The following is a 15,941-nucleotide window of genomic DNA, read 5'->3' as shown; positions in this document are numbered from 1 at the left end:
ACATCAAGCCCTTTGTCATGCTAACCAACATTCTGTTTAATTGTTGGAGGGGGGAATTTCCGTCAGTGGCACGGAAGTTGCCGTAGTTTTTGCTTGGAGCAAAACTTTCGTTCACACTATATCTTCATTATAAATGTGCAAACAATAGTGTAGAGACTGCTCCAATACTTTGATTATTTGTTTAACTCTTCGTTTTGGATTCGCTGGCAATTGCAGCTCCGCATTTGTACTTCCGTTGGGCAGCATGACTTCTGGGCTGTCTGTAGTTCCCTAGCCCTTCTGTAAGTTGGCATTATGCAATTTTTCCCTAATGTTATGCCTTCTCTCATCTTTAAGAAAATCTCGAAGGGTTACCACGGTATCATTAATCAAAAATAAATCAATGAATTTTAGATAACGATTTTGGTAAGCTTTTAAATAAAGGCACTCAGAATCACTGTTTTAGTTAATGAATGTCCATATATAGTTTAAAAATACCTTTAAGCTGAGGCTTATTTGTATCTTCTGTTTGACAAAATGCGGATGATTAATATCCTTTGGCTCTGCACAACAACAAACACTCCAAAAGAGGTAACGAGGGCATTTTAATCGCGTTTGCGAGCCTGGTTTCCACCTGCAAATCATAAGTTACTTGCTCCTCTAGAGATAATTCCAATAGCAAATGCTTTTATTTTATTAAAATGCAAGAAGTTTTACTCTATTTGATTCACCATAATGAAGAGTATCATGCTTAAAAATAAGAGAATCTACTTGAGAAAGAGCGTTAAAGTTTTTGTTATGCTATTTAAGGTTAATATCTTAAAGTATATATATAAACTTAATGCAACACAGGAAGCAAACAAATTTTGTAGAAACTTAGAACATTCTATCCGAAAGGGAGGATGTGACCTGTTTTTTGAAAGCAACACAAGTCATTTCCTGAGCTAAAAGCCTTAAATAGCGCTCGGCCACACAATGCTTGTTGCTCTGTTGCCAGCATGGTTGACTCCATTGCTGCCGCCCGCTCGAGGATCTCGAGTCGCCACACAGGAGAAGTACGTGCAAGCTGTCATCGAGCGTCATTCAGTAAATAGAATGACTAACCTGAAGACATATTCCAGTGGATTGGTAAACTTTGTGTATGACATTCCATCGGAGTCAAATGATGCCATTTAATGTCAATAACGCTGCCGTGGGGAAATTAAACAGTCCGATATCAATTGACAATTAATCAGTGGTGTTTGATTTATTTGCAAATGGCAACAAATTTGCAGGAATTAAGAAACGATTGCAGATTAGGAAACCAATTTTATTCTAGTATTTCACCAAATGAAATTGCTATCTTTTCGTCAGTCCAATGTTTACTGGAATTTGCGTTTTGGATTGATCTCACCAATGGGAATGAAAGTAGTGTCGGAAGAAATGCCTCTCACAACTGCGCCTCATCAATTATAGCGATTGGGAAAACAACTCAACTGTAAATGAAAGCCATGGGGAAAGAGTTTTCTGGGCTTATAAACGTCCATTCAGATATTGCGGTGTGTAAAAATGTCCGTCAAAAACTACAACATTTACTACTTAGCATTGTGTGATATAATTATAGTCTCAGCAGATAACGTTGTATTTCACTAAAGGTAAACATATATAAAGCAGCAGGAGATTAAGTTTGAAGAAGAAATTGCAGTGTTTCCTGTAAATATGCTCCTTAAAAATGTCGGATTATTTCAGTGGGTTCACCTATGGACATGCAAAACGTTATCACATTAATTTGATTCACCAAAGAAATCAAATCACTGTTAGTTTTGTGCTCTGTAATGAGAAAATTCTACTGAATAGGCTTTTTCCAACTAATTTTTTACCTTAAAGATGCGTGTGAATTGTAAGCTATAGGAAAGTTGCTCGGTCATGCCATCGCGCGTGGCAACATTTGTGATTGAATTAAATGTTCTCCTAATGATCGACGAGTGAAAGTTTTCTACCTACCCTTTAGGGTAGTACCAGGTTGAGATATGTCAATCAACTGAACAATCGGTGTTTATTTTTTCCCCAGTCTGATTATACCCGTGCCAGTGCAGATTTTCACGGTGGTACTACCCTGTTATTTGGGAGGAGCAACGGCAATTTTTCTCCCTTGTTTCTAATATGTTTTTTAGTATTAGAAAGGTAGCTACAGTACACGATCTCAAAAACGTTTTTAGATTTCTAAGATGGTCACCACTATCAGTGTACTTACAGTAAAAGTGTAAATTCTCACTTTTGGTGGATGCACAAGGTGCCACCCTCTATATCTAGCAAAAATGACTTAATTCAGAACTATGGGCATCTACATCACTCCAATTTAAAAAATGGGCAAATTGAATTCTTCACAACTGAACCACAATAAGGATAATTACATGATGGTTTGAGATGCTGCAGACTCATTGTTGATATAAATCAGGTGAAATGATAATGTATTGCCTGCTTTGTAGTTATTTTACTCCTATTTATCCCCACAATAGCCGAACTTCAAAAACTAAATTTTTGTTCCGAGGAAACCACCATTAAGCTTTGAGTCTTTGCAATTTCTTCGGGACCAACTGCTCCTGACCCTGAAAGTAGGAAGACGGTCCCTGTGCCTCTACTCAATCGACAAGGTCTATCAACACCTTCTACATTACATTTCACTCGTCCCTTTTATCACCTCGTCATCCTCAATGTCAAACTTCCTGCAGCAAAAATGCTAGTCCAGCAGTCCTCTGAACATTCTTCGATTCTTTTCACCAAAACATAATTTATGTAATCTTGCTGGTGCTTGCCTGATCCTGATTTACCAAAATAATCGTCATAGAACCAAAATACGTATGTAATCCATTTGATCATTTCAGTAAAGCACGATCCAGGTGTGTCCGTATAAACATAAAAGCACACTGAAATCGGCAAAAATGTACGACAAACACTTGCAGTGACACGATTTGTGGGAGAAATGTCATATTCTACTATAATGACTCAAAGGATGGAACGAAGGCATAGGATTTAACAAGGAAGGTGTAACGCACATTTTTATTAAAAATAGAGGACATACAATTCGAGTGGTTTACGTAATTAGTTTTACGTTAGAAAGTTTGTAAGTGAAGCAGAATTAAATCTGCCATATCAAACTCAAAATGAGGCTAAAAACTTTAGGACTTCACAATATAGTGGTTTTATCAATGAACTGTTTGCTGATGCTTATTTTGGCAAAAGGTTTCTAGGGATTTTTCTGGTCACATGTAGAAATGATACAAACGGTATTTTGCGAAATTCTAAATTCCAATTAAGGTCGTTCCGACATTCCTTGATCGAAATTACGACCTCTCTATTTTGCACAATGTGTGAAGATGCTTACCGATTTCTCGATGGCTATGGCAGCTTTTTAACAGCGTATTTTTACATTTCCTGCTGTAAATTAGATTGAGGTGAATAGCGGCACCCACTGCTTGTCGAAAATGTCAGCTGCCCGACAGTGAGTCACCCAATCACCAGTTGCTTAAATGACCATTTGTCCAGTTTAAAGAAGAAGCCTTCGTGGGTATTTTCCAGAATTCTTTGTTATCAAAAAATACTTCTTTTGACGTGTATAACCCTACTGTGTTATAGCGCAGCATTGGGGGCGATTAACAGGAAGACCAAGGTAGTCTATTCTGAGTAATGCTATTACCGGATTTAATGTGTATAGGCTTGGGTCCCATCGAATTTCCAACCAGCGTGACCATGGACCTCTTCGCCTGCTAACGTGTATGAACAGGTGGAGGCACACGACAGGTGTATACCCGGCTAACGATCGGTGGCTGAGAGGCCTAACAACTGGCTAACGGAGACAAAGGATGGTTCAGTCCTAGCATGTTTTAATCGGTCGTAGTCTTATAACAATTATTGGCACTTTTAAAGTCCATCCGCACCTGACACTTGACAGTCGGAAGAGCCTAACGAGAGCGCTGTTTTGGATTATTGAGGAATTAATCATGTTACTGGAGACTCTCAGACAATCTGAGCAGAAATTGCCCCTAGAGTTGCAAACCTCTCCAGCAAATACGCAGTAAAATTTCATGACATTGTTTAGAATTGGTTAAAAATTGAAGGTAGAACAATTTTATTGTTTGAGTTTTAGTAAAAACAAATCCATAGTCGAAAATACTGATTAATGAAAAGAGATTTCTTGTATGAAAAGGGATGTAGGTATGAAGATTTGAGATATTGCCATGTATTTTTGCATGCACATTCCGACAAGAGTTTTGAATGGAAGTTTCACAGGTGCTAGAACAAGATCATCCACATTTGTAAAAAACAGAAACTCTTATTTTCCCAAAATAGAATTTCCGTAAAATAAATGATCATTCTTCCAGGTGGCATATCATTACAACATCATTTGCACGGAGTTAAACAAGCTGGAACGGTTACACATTACCTTAGTTGCATTAAAGCGACTTTTGTTTATCGTTTTTCACGTCTGATAAATCTGCTGCAATTAGGAGGTAAGTGTTACACGTCTTATCATAATGATTTCCGACACAATTACAAAATTCCTACAGATTTTAAACCAGTGATGCCTGAAAATCCCAGCCACAACATGGCATTTCGAGAGTTGACATGGATGATTATTCTGAAGCTGAATTTGTATACCCTGTTGTTGACAAAATTATCCTCTAAAAAGGGGACATGAAACTTTTTCAATGACATTATTGCAACACAGTAAACACTAGATTTCTATTTTGTTAATCAAACTGCAATTCCATAAAGATTTGCTGCTTCGCATTTGGTTACTTAGTCGGGTGCAAAATTCACACATTCATTGGAAAGTAAAACCTGTAATTATCCTCATACCTCAAATTAAGGGTAACCTCGATCTACGAGGTTAGTTTTGACAGAAACGAGGGAAAGATTTGGAATATGCTAACCTATAGAATAGAATTTCAAACACCGGAATGTTTGTGCTTTATAATGAGCGAATACCATATTTTCAAGATTTTGAAGTCACTATATTGTGATGCATCTAGTTATTAAAAATAAGACAGTTTACAGCGTAATGAGAGGTATTGACGAATCGACACCAAACGGAACCTAAAGTATGGTTATTAGCGAAAGAGGACTAACGAGAAAGAGGAAAACGCGCGAGCGGTCTTCTGCCAGACTCACCAAAAAATTTTCGCTGTCCTTTGGCAAAACACTAGGCGTCTCCAAGATGTTACGGTGCAATGACACACCATCCAAGGTGCTTACAGCTGGATATTTTCACGATGGAAAATGATACATGCAAAATATTTTCTGGACAATTGAAAAAGTTTTTAACCTTTAGGGAGACTAGTTAATATTGCTGCTTTTGTAATGAAATCGCAAGTGGCATGACTCCTTTTATAAAGCACGATGCTTATTAAGTGACCAATGTAGAGCCGGAACAGTGGATTTGACGACTCTTAAAGTGCTTAGGTCCTGGGATTATAGGTAACAAAAATCATAAACTGCCTATTTAAAAGAAAAAATCGTCCGCTTTGAAACAGATAAAAGTCTATATTTGTGCATAATAGATGGTTTTAATGATGGAGTGCACTTTTATCTAACATGACATGCCTTCAAAAAGCTTTTAATTAATTAAACACATTGCATACAGAAAAAAGGTAATAATAGCATAGCAATTTTATGCACTAATATGTAAAATGCTTATGTGCTTATGTGCATATTTTGAAAGTTTGCTTCATCTCAATACTGGGCCACGATTTTGACAGGGGATAGACTTTAGCCCATGGAAAGCAATCTTCTCACACACACACTGTGAGAGGGGATTTAAAGTCACACTTAGTAACAAATTAAACTCATGGACTGATTTTAGGAGATATTGCTGCCGCTGAAAACATTTTCTGAAGCAGCCAGGAAATACCCGAAACAGCAACCACCGGATTGCACTATACCACACAGGAAACGCATGTTCAAGTTGACGCCGCAGAGTAGCAGAGGTCGTAGCAAACATGATACAAGCCATTAAGCACTCAGCAGTCCTAAGCAATGTTTAGATTAAGGCAAAATAGAACAGCGGAATGGCCTGAAACAATTTTTTAGCCAAGAAAGTCCTAAGTAATCCACTTTGGGGTAGAACACCCTTGCTCATTTCCTATCTCCCAATTCACAGGAATGGGCTAATCAAACCAGTTGTTTTTTGGCATGTAAGTTGACTTATGAACCATTGTTCAGTTAGCTCTAATGCATGATGTGAAAACATATTTTGCAACGCTTAAGTGAATTTTAAAATTACTTCTAAGAGTACCTTTAATAAATAAAATCTCAATTTTCTGGGGATTCTTTTGAGTAAATTTCCCTAGAGGTTTGTACTACTATGGCCTTAATACCTAGGACATAGTTATTGCCTCAAAATTTGTTAAGAGGTTGTTGTGAGTTACTTTAAATTAGGCGCTATTGTGATGCATTTGAGTTGTCACTACCGGTCGTCTCAGGGAACTGGCGCTGAAGTGTAATCTACTACCAGCTCCCGTGGGGACAAGTGGAATGGAAGTCCAAAATAGCAGAGGATTGTGTACTGAATTCGCATTTTGGTTTAAAAGCACTGGTTATTGATACCACTTCGACGCGTATTTCGTGATATGTTACAAAAAATGCCCATTAATTCTATGAAATAAAATTGGAGAGACCGATCTTTGTTCTCATGTCGGCAGAAGAGAAGCAAAGGATGATACTACCCTATGCTGTACATAAATTACCAGGAAGACTGCGATCCATAGGAGGTCCTGAATGGGAAGCCGGATGGAATCCAGTGCTTAGATATAGCACCCACATTTGTCCCACTATGCAGAAAGTCTTCTGTTTCCCGACTTTACGCATTTGGACATATTGTTAGATTCAGCAAAGGTTTAAACAATATTCTGATCCTATTTGTTGACACATTATAGAGATGCATTTGTATGGAGCGAGGTGTTACTAGTGGACTAAAAACGGACCCAAAAGAATGAACAATTTAGCAGCACTTAACTTACAAAGGATTTTTCATTGGTGAACCATGAGCAGGGCAACTTTTATTTTTGCATCCATTAAATAATTATGCAAAAACATCATTGGCCAGGTGAGTATCTGCGGGTATTAAAGTAGGGATGTTTCCTAAAGCCTTAATCTTAGTAATGATGTAATCCATTTTTAAACCTGTTTTTATGGAGCCAGTGTCGTATAGGAAACAACCAATTACAAAATCTTTATTTAGGATTTAAATTTACCATAGAGAATAAAGCCTTTGGAAATTAAGCATTACCTATTCTAAAAAAAAACATTGACACGATAATAATGCTAATGTTATCGTATATCTTCATTGTTATTGCTCTTGTTCCTACAGTTCGACTTTCTAATATGTTCAGTTGTTACTCAAAAAACAAAATACTTAAAAACAAACTGAAAGAATGCACAATAATAGCTTCCCAAGTAGGGGAAACGGAATGTAAAATAAATGTTGAATATTGCTTCTTATGTAAGACCATGTATACAAATACATGTGCAATGGCCACAAGCGAAAAAATTTGCCATATTTTGCTGGTGAGGTTTCTGAGATTGTTAAATCCACTTTATGTTAAAGTGATATGCATTAAATCACTGGCTTGATGGCCGCCTATAATATCAGACTGATTTATAGCACACAGATAAAGTGTGCTCTATTTTACTGCACAGGGTACAAACTTAGTCCTATTTATGACCTTCTCATGTGCCTTCAAAGGAAGCAATTTGGTTCACTAAGGTTTCAACCAAGCAGTAAAAAGTGCAGTCGTAAAATCATCAGAAAGAAAAGTACTACTAGACAGTTCATCGCCTTGTCGCGGAGAAATATGGGACAGCATTTTTTCAGCATAACCCATTTCCAACCACTACACTAAAGGAGTTCAAGATCTTTTTAACTTTTGCCAACATGGAGAAAGTGCTTTGGGGCGATGAAAACTACATTTGAGTATCAAGTCAAATTTGGAGGTCTTTTTTAAAAGTACTATTAGTAAAAAATAAGCCTCCATCTCAATTTTTACATTTGCTGATTTATCGGTGTAGTGAAAGGGTGGAAAGGCGGTTAATCGTTATACGATTTCCTCACGCTTCTTACTCGGAGATTTTTTGCACGGAGTTAAATTTCTACGTATACTAGATTAGCAATCGTGCCAAATTAAGATACCGAGTGACCATTTTTTTTGGAGCAACGACGTGTTCATCTTTTCACCCAGAAAGGAATAAGCACAAAGGGAGCACACAACAATGGATTTTAAGCATTAGTGAAACATTAGAGAATGTCCGCAAACTTTACAATGGTCATCAGTAAGGTGGCAGTAGGTGAGAAGCAAACGATCCATGAAATACTTGAATACTTGCATTAATTCGTTTGCAGTATGCTCTCTCCCCGCTCAAAGCCTTTAAATGCTAACGTAGAATGCTTGTGAGATTTGCGATATAACCTAAAAGAAAAACGATTTCCTAAACTAATAAATTAAAAGATTACCAAACCAGAGATCTACTGTGAGTAGATGTACAAGCATAAACATAAAATTAGTTACTTGATTGAATGTTTTACTTTAGACCACTTTTCGATTGACACCTTTTATAGTGTGAATGTGGGCAGTGGCGCCTCAAGACTTCTCTGAGGACATAAGAAGACAATACTTGGGCGGAACATGTATTGATGACGTACAGTAGAAATTGGGCTACCGGCATGGTCTGGGGATTAGGTTCCCAGCAGGGGTGCAGTGGCGGAGCCCCTAAACGGGTCGTTACCAATACCGAGAGTTGAACAAACAGCAGTACAGCATTACATTGCTCTTCTCGTCCTTTAAACCTTGTCTACGGTGTTCCCCTTCGTCAGCCCCCCAAGTCAGCCATTACACCGTAATGAGTGATGTAAGGAACCCACCCACGAGCCAGCTGTAATAATCATCAAACGTTCATGAAATGAGGTTATACTTGACAGCAATGTCACTGACTATTCTTAGCAATTTTACTAGATCTATATTTTTGTCCTGATTGTAAAATGAATTGGGATAAGAGAGAATGTGCTAATCTTTCCATGTCTATCGTTGTTCTCACTTCAGTGCTGACCAACCATCTCTATCCAGACTTTCTCCGGCTAGTAGAGAAGTGGAGGAGGTATCGCATGTTTACGTGGCTGATATCCTCATTCAGGTACAGCAGACAGCTCTGTAGCCAACTATTTTTTTAATACTTCATAGCTAGTATTGCCTCACTCATTAATAGCTTTCCTGCAGAATACGGGACCAGAGTAAATGCCGAAAGTAAACGTCATTTTCAGCCCCTCTATTAGGGATGTCACAAATTCTTTCATCAGCATTCATTAATAGAAATTCGGGTGGTAGTCCTTTAGGATCAAGTTTGCCTTCCGCTGCCGCCAATGAAGTGCGTCGAGACTTATCTAAAGACGAAGAAGACATAACACTGGGGTAGAATATGTATTGTTGATGTGGAGGAGGGAGTGGAGCCGCTAAAGAGTTTAGGAGGCCAGGCCAGGCCCTAAGTGCCTGTTGCGAAAATCGAAAGTTAAACTAACAATTAACATTTTACAGTACCAGTGTTTTGCTACTATTTTACGCCAGAAAGTGTAAGCATATAATAGCTTTTTGATTTTGAATGAAGGAAAACTGACTGAAAAATTGTTATTTCTCCATATGAACCTAAAAACCACCATATAGGCAAGACAAAATTCTTCCATAAAATATTGTTTTGAAGATGCTGTAGACTTCTAATGTAGGATTTAGAAGGAAATTCACTTTATTTAACTCTATGACAGTCAATACCACACGTTGCCTTCGTTAAAAACTTACGATAGCACATTGTAGCCGGTATCATTCAAAATCAGGGGCATAAAGGGGAAATGATTGGTGCTGATAATAGAGGAAATATATATGTCAAAGCGGAAAAGTGGCTGTTCAAGTATGTCTCTGTTTGTCACGATCTTCTGAGAGGTATTGGAATAGTTGTAAATAGTGATAAGAAATATTTGACCACTATCAGTGATAATCTTTAGCGCAAAGTTATGGAAAATATAAATTAGGTTTAAAAGGCTTGCAACCAAAGTGTAAAAATCCCATCTTTGAGTCAAATGGCAATTGAGAAGTGGTGTGTTGGATTTTTGATAGTTGCGAAAGGTTCAGCTTAGACCAAATTTGGTTTTACTTAAGCAAATCTTAGTAAGCAGGCTCACAAATGAAACGGGTTGGTCTGAATCGTACCTGGCAGGAAAAAGTTCATGTTTTTAATTGTCAGCACCAATTTAATGGTAGAGAGCAGGTTAAAAATTATTTGTATCCGTATTATTATGAAAGTGGCTGCAGACTACGTAATGTTTGCAAAAGGAGGTTGAGACGTGGGCCGACAGCCCAATTTCATGTCAAACAGAATGGGCGTTTTCTCCTAACCAGTCAAAACTCCGCTCACATCTAGTGTGTGTGTGATGAACCGGATAGTTTAACCTGCCAGCATTTGTCGAATTCTATGAAAAACAGTACTTATGGTCAAAGAAACACTCAAAAGTACAAAATTGATAGGCTGAATTAGGTAAGTACTCGTGTAATGTATCGGAGCTCATGGTCATTTGTTAGTAGGCAAATAAGCGCCAAGCAGCCTTCTTTAATATTGTTTTGCGCTACTTATTTTTTGGTCTTCTAGCAGTAAAATGTTGGCAATTCGTTGCATGTTTAAAGGCAATAATGTCCAATGAGTGAGACTACGATTTTAAGGCCAAGGCGGTTAAAAAGTCTTTTGCTTCACTGCTATTTATCATTTTTACACTTCCAATTCTGTATTATAGGGTGAGGCTTCCTAAAAGTCGAACAACTATAGTGTGAGACTGTGACATTAGGTATCAGGATTCTTCTCATTGTTACGTACCAAAAGATGAAGTCTGTTGTGAAAGTGGCCCATTGATAGGCCAACTATAATTGGGCAATGGAATTGGACAAACCGAGGAATCCGCTCAATTCAACTGATCTGTCATCCAGATCTTAGCTTGATTAATATTGTAATGATTTGAAATTCTGTTTTATTGTGTGTCAGACTACACGAGCAATTGGGTCTCTTAAGGTTGTAATTTAGTTCGCCGACTTGGCCTTTGGGCAATATTGGTCGCCCCACAACTTTTCTTTCAGTTAGTAATGTATATTCGCCAGCAATACTTCGACTTGTTACGATCTCAGGAGATTCATGCGTTATAGTATTTTCAAAGAGTCGGATAGCCTAGTAACCCATAGAAGAACTCTAGTGAATGTAATGACCTCAGGGTTATGAAGAGTTTATTTCATGACCGACTTTTTATTTTGTTGCAATTAAAGGTGGTGATAAGAGAAGGTGCTCCACTTCGGGATTTCATAAATCATGGAATTTACATAAAACCTTAACTAAAAGTTACCTTTTAAGGTGTAAAATAGGGAAGTTTGTTTATTTTGTAACCAAAACAGCAGCATCTTTTTATGGCACATAGTTATTTATGCAGTGCCTATAATCTCACATGTGTACTGGCTATTTAACAGTTTATCCTAAAGGTGCAGCCGTCCAATTCTTGATGTGCTTAAGGAGTTTCAGCTTTAATATTTAAGAGTTTTCTTATTATAGCCCATTGTTTACCGCCTTGAACTGACTGGTGGTGACGGAAGACACGTCTCTCCCCCAATGAGAAGTAGTAATTCCTCAAAAAATGACGTCCGTGCACTCGGACCAAAGGCTGAAGTAGTAGCCGAGGTTAGATACTGCGCAGATAAGATGGGTTAAAAAGGCAAATGAAAAGGTGCAGCAGCAGTACTATTTCATACTGTTCTATGATATTTGTTTTTCCATTTCTTATACGTCGCATAGATGCTTTCAAATACATCAGACAGGACGTGAATAATAAAAATTTTATAAATATTTTCATTTGGACCCCCTAGTGATTTAGAAAAATTCCTATTGACCTCATCCAACTTAATTTTTACTAGGCTGTAATGCGTAGGTTGTTTAACCCAATTTTGGTAAAAGGGACACACTGGGTCTCCGATATTGCACCTTTGCCGGGTGGGCCAACCTCCAGGCCATGCTATGTCGAATACACACATATATGTTCTGTCCAAATATTATGTATTCTTTCGTCTTCAAGGAAGTCTCAGGGCACTGCCGGGAAATGTGAGCGCATTTAGAAAATGTCACACTTCAGTTACATAGTATCTTAAATTCCGGTTATTGAAGATAATCAGGAATTTTCAATTTGTCAGTTTACTGACAAATATCTTAATATAAGCTAAAACATTGTAATATTTGGCCAAATATGAAAGCTCACTGGAAACGTTCAAGTAGGTTTAAATGAAAAGATAACTTTTCATCTGAAAAATTGACCATCTCTGGATATGTGCCAATTAAAATAGAGGGACAAAAGATTTGACAGCTGCAGCTGACAGTTGAGAATAAACAATCCTTCAGACTATGAACGAATTGTGCACTTTTACTTATACGGAACAGAGAATCCATTCCTATATCTCTGTAGACGTAAAGTCAAATCCAATTTAAGTAAATTAAAAGCACAATTTTACATTACACAGCGGAGGCAAAAAGTTAAAGGACGGTGAGCAATAACGTTTTAATTCCCTGAGTTTTTAAAATAACAGGGTAAAAAGAATTATAAATAGTGTCTCGTGATGAGTAGAAGGTATGCCGCCTGTCACCCACCATGGAGGAGCCTATCTGCGTTCAGAACATAAACTCAGCAAGACAAACGATGTAAATATTTGCAAAATTGTTAAAATACCCAAAATTAAGCATTGGTAGCAAAGCATGGGTAAAGCATCTTTGACAAAAGAATTAGTTAGTCTCAAGCATTCGGCAATTTTACTTCAAAAATGCACGTTCATGCAAGTCGGATGAAAAGTTTTGCATCGAAACATAAGCTTTACTGCGTAACTACTTAAAAATTTGATATTTAAATTTAAGCTTCACTACGTTTCGTACAAATGCATTATTATTAACAATTTTACTACCATCCTGTGCTTCTCAGCTCCCCAATCATCTGCTCTGCAGTTTAAAATTTTTTCGTAAATGGGCTATAGCGCGTTGCTAGTTTTCTTTACTTCAGCACTCTTGATTAAAAGATAAGTACTATTTTAATTTGACTGAAGCGAACAATAATTCCATCAAAATAAATGACCCTTTTCCTGTTAGCAGCTTCTTTTTCAAAGTAATTAAAAATGCAAAGTGTGTTACGTGGTTACGCTTCATTGAGTGGCCAAATTTGTTTACTGTGGACGCGAAGGCCTGCGAGAGAGCAACTGTGACACAAAAATCCCCCAGATAGCAATCCACGACCGACAATTAAACAGTAACCCAATGATGCTCTTGACTAATTTGTGCTTTGATAACGAATTTCATCACCTTGATTTGCTATGCCCCATTACTCATGATTTCCTTCACTGTCCCACTACTTTTTTGTTCGCATTTTAGGGTATAATCTTATGACTGCCAGGTAGTTACCATTGAAGCATAAAAGAGGCAAGGGAAATTTGTCAAGAGCATTGCTGTGGCGAGGAGATGGTTGAACATGTGCTGTCAATTTATTGTGAAGCTCAAATAAGGCTGTCATTTACTACAAGTCAGACAGTTGAAGCATTGAATTATTATTTGCAAAATCATGTTACCCAATGTAGATGCATATGCATGGGCGTTAAATGATGAGAAAAAGTGAATTTGATTGTTCCTTACACTACTGTGATAAAATAAAGTGTCTCTCAGCATGGCAAGCCTTTTTAGCAAGTGGAGTACCTCAGTGGCATATCCCAAGAATAATTGTGAACAACCTGATTTATAGCGCAAATGTAATAAGCCAAGCAAGTTTTGCATGAAATTGTACCATAGTGATCAATGCGTATGTTGTTTCCGACCTAGCACTTGTTTGTGAATTTTTACCTTTTATGAATAGAAAAAAAAGAACCAAATATATCAGGGTTATCTTGAAAATGATGGCAACTTCTCATCCTACGGAACAGTTTACACCAAAAACCAAGGCATAGCATTGCGTTTCAGTTTCGTTTCTTTTAACCATTGCCCAGAAGGAAAGCTAGTAATCAGTTTTCTTTAAACGACGAAAGCTTTCTTCAATAATTTTCACAATTTCCAAAAGTATACACTAATTTAAATTATAGGGAGCTAATCGGAGAGATTTTGAGAACTTTTTCCCGGCTTGCACGTTGCCAGACCTGTTATTACGATTCCCGCATAACCGAAAGTGATTCAGAGTACAGAGTAATGATTTGGAATTACAAGTTGCTTAACACAACCCTAATGATGTATAGTGAAGGTACTGAGGGACCAATAATTTACTTTGAAGTAAGCCACCAAGCTTAGCTAGTAGATTTTTTTGCCTCATTTTAGCTTTACCTTACCAAAAGAAAAAGAAGTAGAGGTTAAGACAAAGGGTTTACGTTCTACGTCGCTTCGGTGAGATTTTGCGCTTTATTGGAGGGGTTGGCAAATTTAAAGGAACGTGTCCTTTTTTTATTTCATTATATGATTACATTGGTGGAGGAGAGCAGGAATAGACGGACATTTTTTTCTGTTAAGAGAAGTTAGTGCTAGATATTTTTTGCATCTTGCAATTCGCGATGATTACCATCATCTTTAACTAGAAGTTACCTTTATCTAACCTATCGTCTTACTTACTTGCCAGTGATCTCGAACAACTCCTTTGAAAAGGTGACACCGAATTAGATCACTACATCCCATCTAAGCAATCATAAATAAGAAAACCCCTGTATTACGAATCGAATGCTGAGTACTCTCGATTTACAAGTTATTAATTTTACAAAATAAGAGTGTAGGACACAAAAAGGTTCCTTTTATGATGTTGATAAACACCTTTAATTTCGTGATATTTGGCAAGAAGGTGGCAGCTTCTCTTTCTGATTATTCGGATTCATGTAGATGCCTTAAAGGTTTTCTAAAAACCAAAAGTGTGCGGAAGCAGCTAAGGTTTGACTACAAAAGTCCGCAATTTTCCTTTGCCAAGTTAAAATTATCTGCTTATCGCACATTTTCACCATAATTGCCCAAAACTCAAATTCAAACCAAAGTAGAGTGAATTAGGCATTTAAAATTTTAAAGATGGTTCTCTACCCAGAGAGGGAGAAAAATCAAAATTTCAAAACCGTCCATAGCAGGAGTAACATCAGAACCCCTTCAGAGATGTCCTACAACCCTGATCAAGATTTTGGAAATAAGCTAAGTAAATCAAAATAAACATAACTAAATCTGTGTTATACCCACTCCGCAGATGAGTCAGTTTCCAGTCCTGTGCTTCTAAGTTTTCGGCAGTAAATGAAGTTTAGCAAAGGGCTTGACGCTTTTACAAAACTTAAGTAGGCCACTATAACTTTAAACCACCCCATAAATGAATTTTAGTTATCTCCTGAATACCACTTTCATTTGGATTTTGACTGCTGCAGTGCCACAAGTAGCCCTAATTAAATCTGGAAAATTATTTTATCATCAGGTGGAGTAAATTTTTACAGATTTGGGAAGTTTCAGTATCCGATTAACTATAAAATAGACGAGAATTTTTAGGGAATAACCTTGTGTTCTAGCGACTCTCTTACTATTTTTAGGCTTCAGGTGTTTTACGCGAATTCGGGCAAAAAAGCTGGAGTGGTGCATGGGATCCGTGCGTTTCCTAGCCATGAGAAACATGAGGCGCAATTTAAAGATTCACCTGAAGGGAATTTTACCGAGTCTGTTCGGTTTGGATCAAACTACCTCTTTCAGCACTGCGTAGCTGGACTCCATCGCCAACAGAACGCAAGATTGCAAACAGACGTATTTTACCCTCTACATATTGTGAATATTCTATTCAAAAGCTTGTTTTGTAGTTATTTTAAAAGGCAAGTAGGAAGAATAAATAGAAAGTAACAGAAAATGCTCATTTTGATTTAGGTCTTGGATGCTAAACTGCCTTA

The 15,941-nt window shown here is 37.4% G+C and overlaps 1 protein-coding gene across 1 annotated transcript; it reads right to left on the bottom strand. All coding sequences in view use genetic code 11, as the record gives it.

Moving 5' to 3' along the window:
* Window positions 1–4,849: 4,849 nt before the first annotated feature.
* EGR_01030 (hypothetical protein) lies at window positions 4,850–12,471 on the bottom strand (the record flags this gene model as incomplete). The annotated part of the gene is made up of 11 exons (XM_024490279.1): window positions 4,850–4,892; window positions 4,948–4,987; window positions 5,215–5,259; window positions 6,136–6,219; window positions 7,247–7,336; window positions 7,373–7,533; window positions 8,926–8,981; window positions 9,261–9,391; window positions 9,541–9,718; window positions 11,784–11,946; window positions 12,284–12,471. 11 exons carry the CDS (start codon window positions 12,469–12,471, stop codon window positions 4,850–4,852), a joined length of 1,179 nt encoding a protein of 392 aa, XP_024355098.1.
* Between the last annotated feature and the right edge of the window lie 3,470 nt (window positions 12,472–15,941).

This window comes from Echinococcus granulosus, assembly GCF_000524195.1.
Source record: "Echinococcus granulosus chromosome Unknown EG_S00004, whole genome shotgun sequence".
Taxonomy (NCBI): Eukaryota; Metazoa; Platyhelminthes; class Cestoda; order Cyclophyllidea; family Taeniidae; genus Echinococcus; species Echinococcus granulosus.
This window is presented reverse-complemented; position numbering and strand designations above follow the sequence as displayed.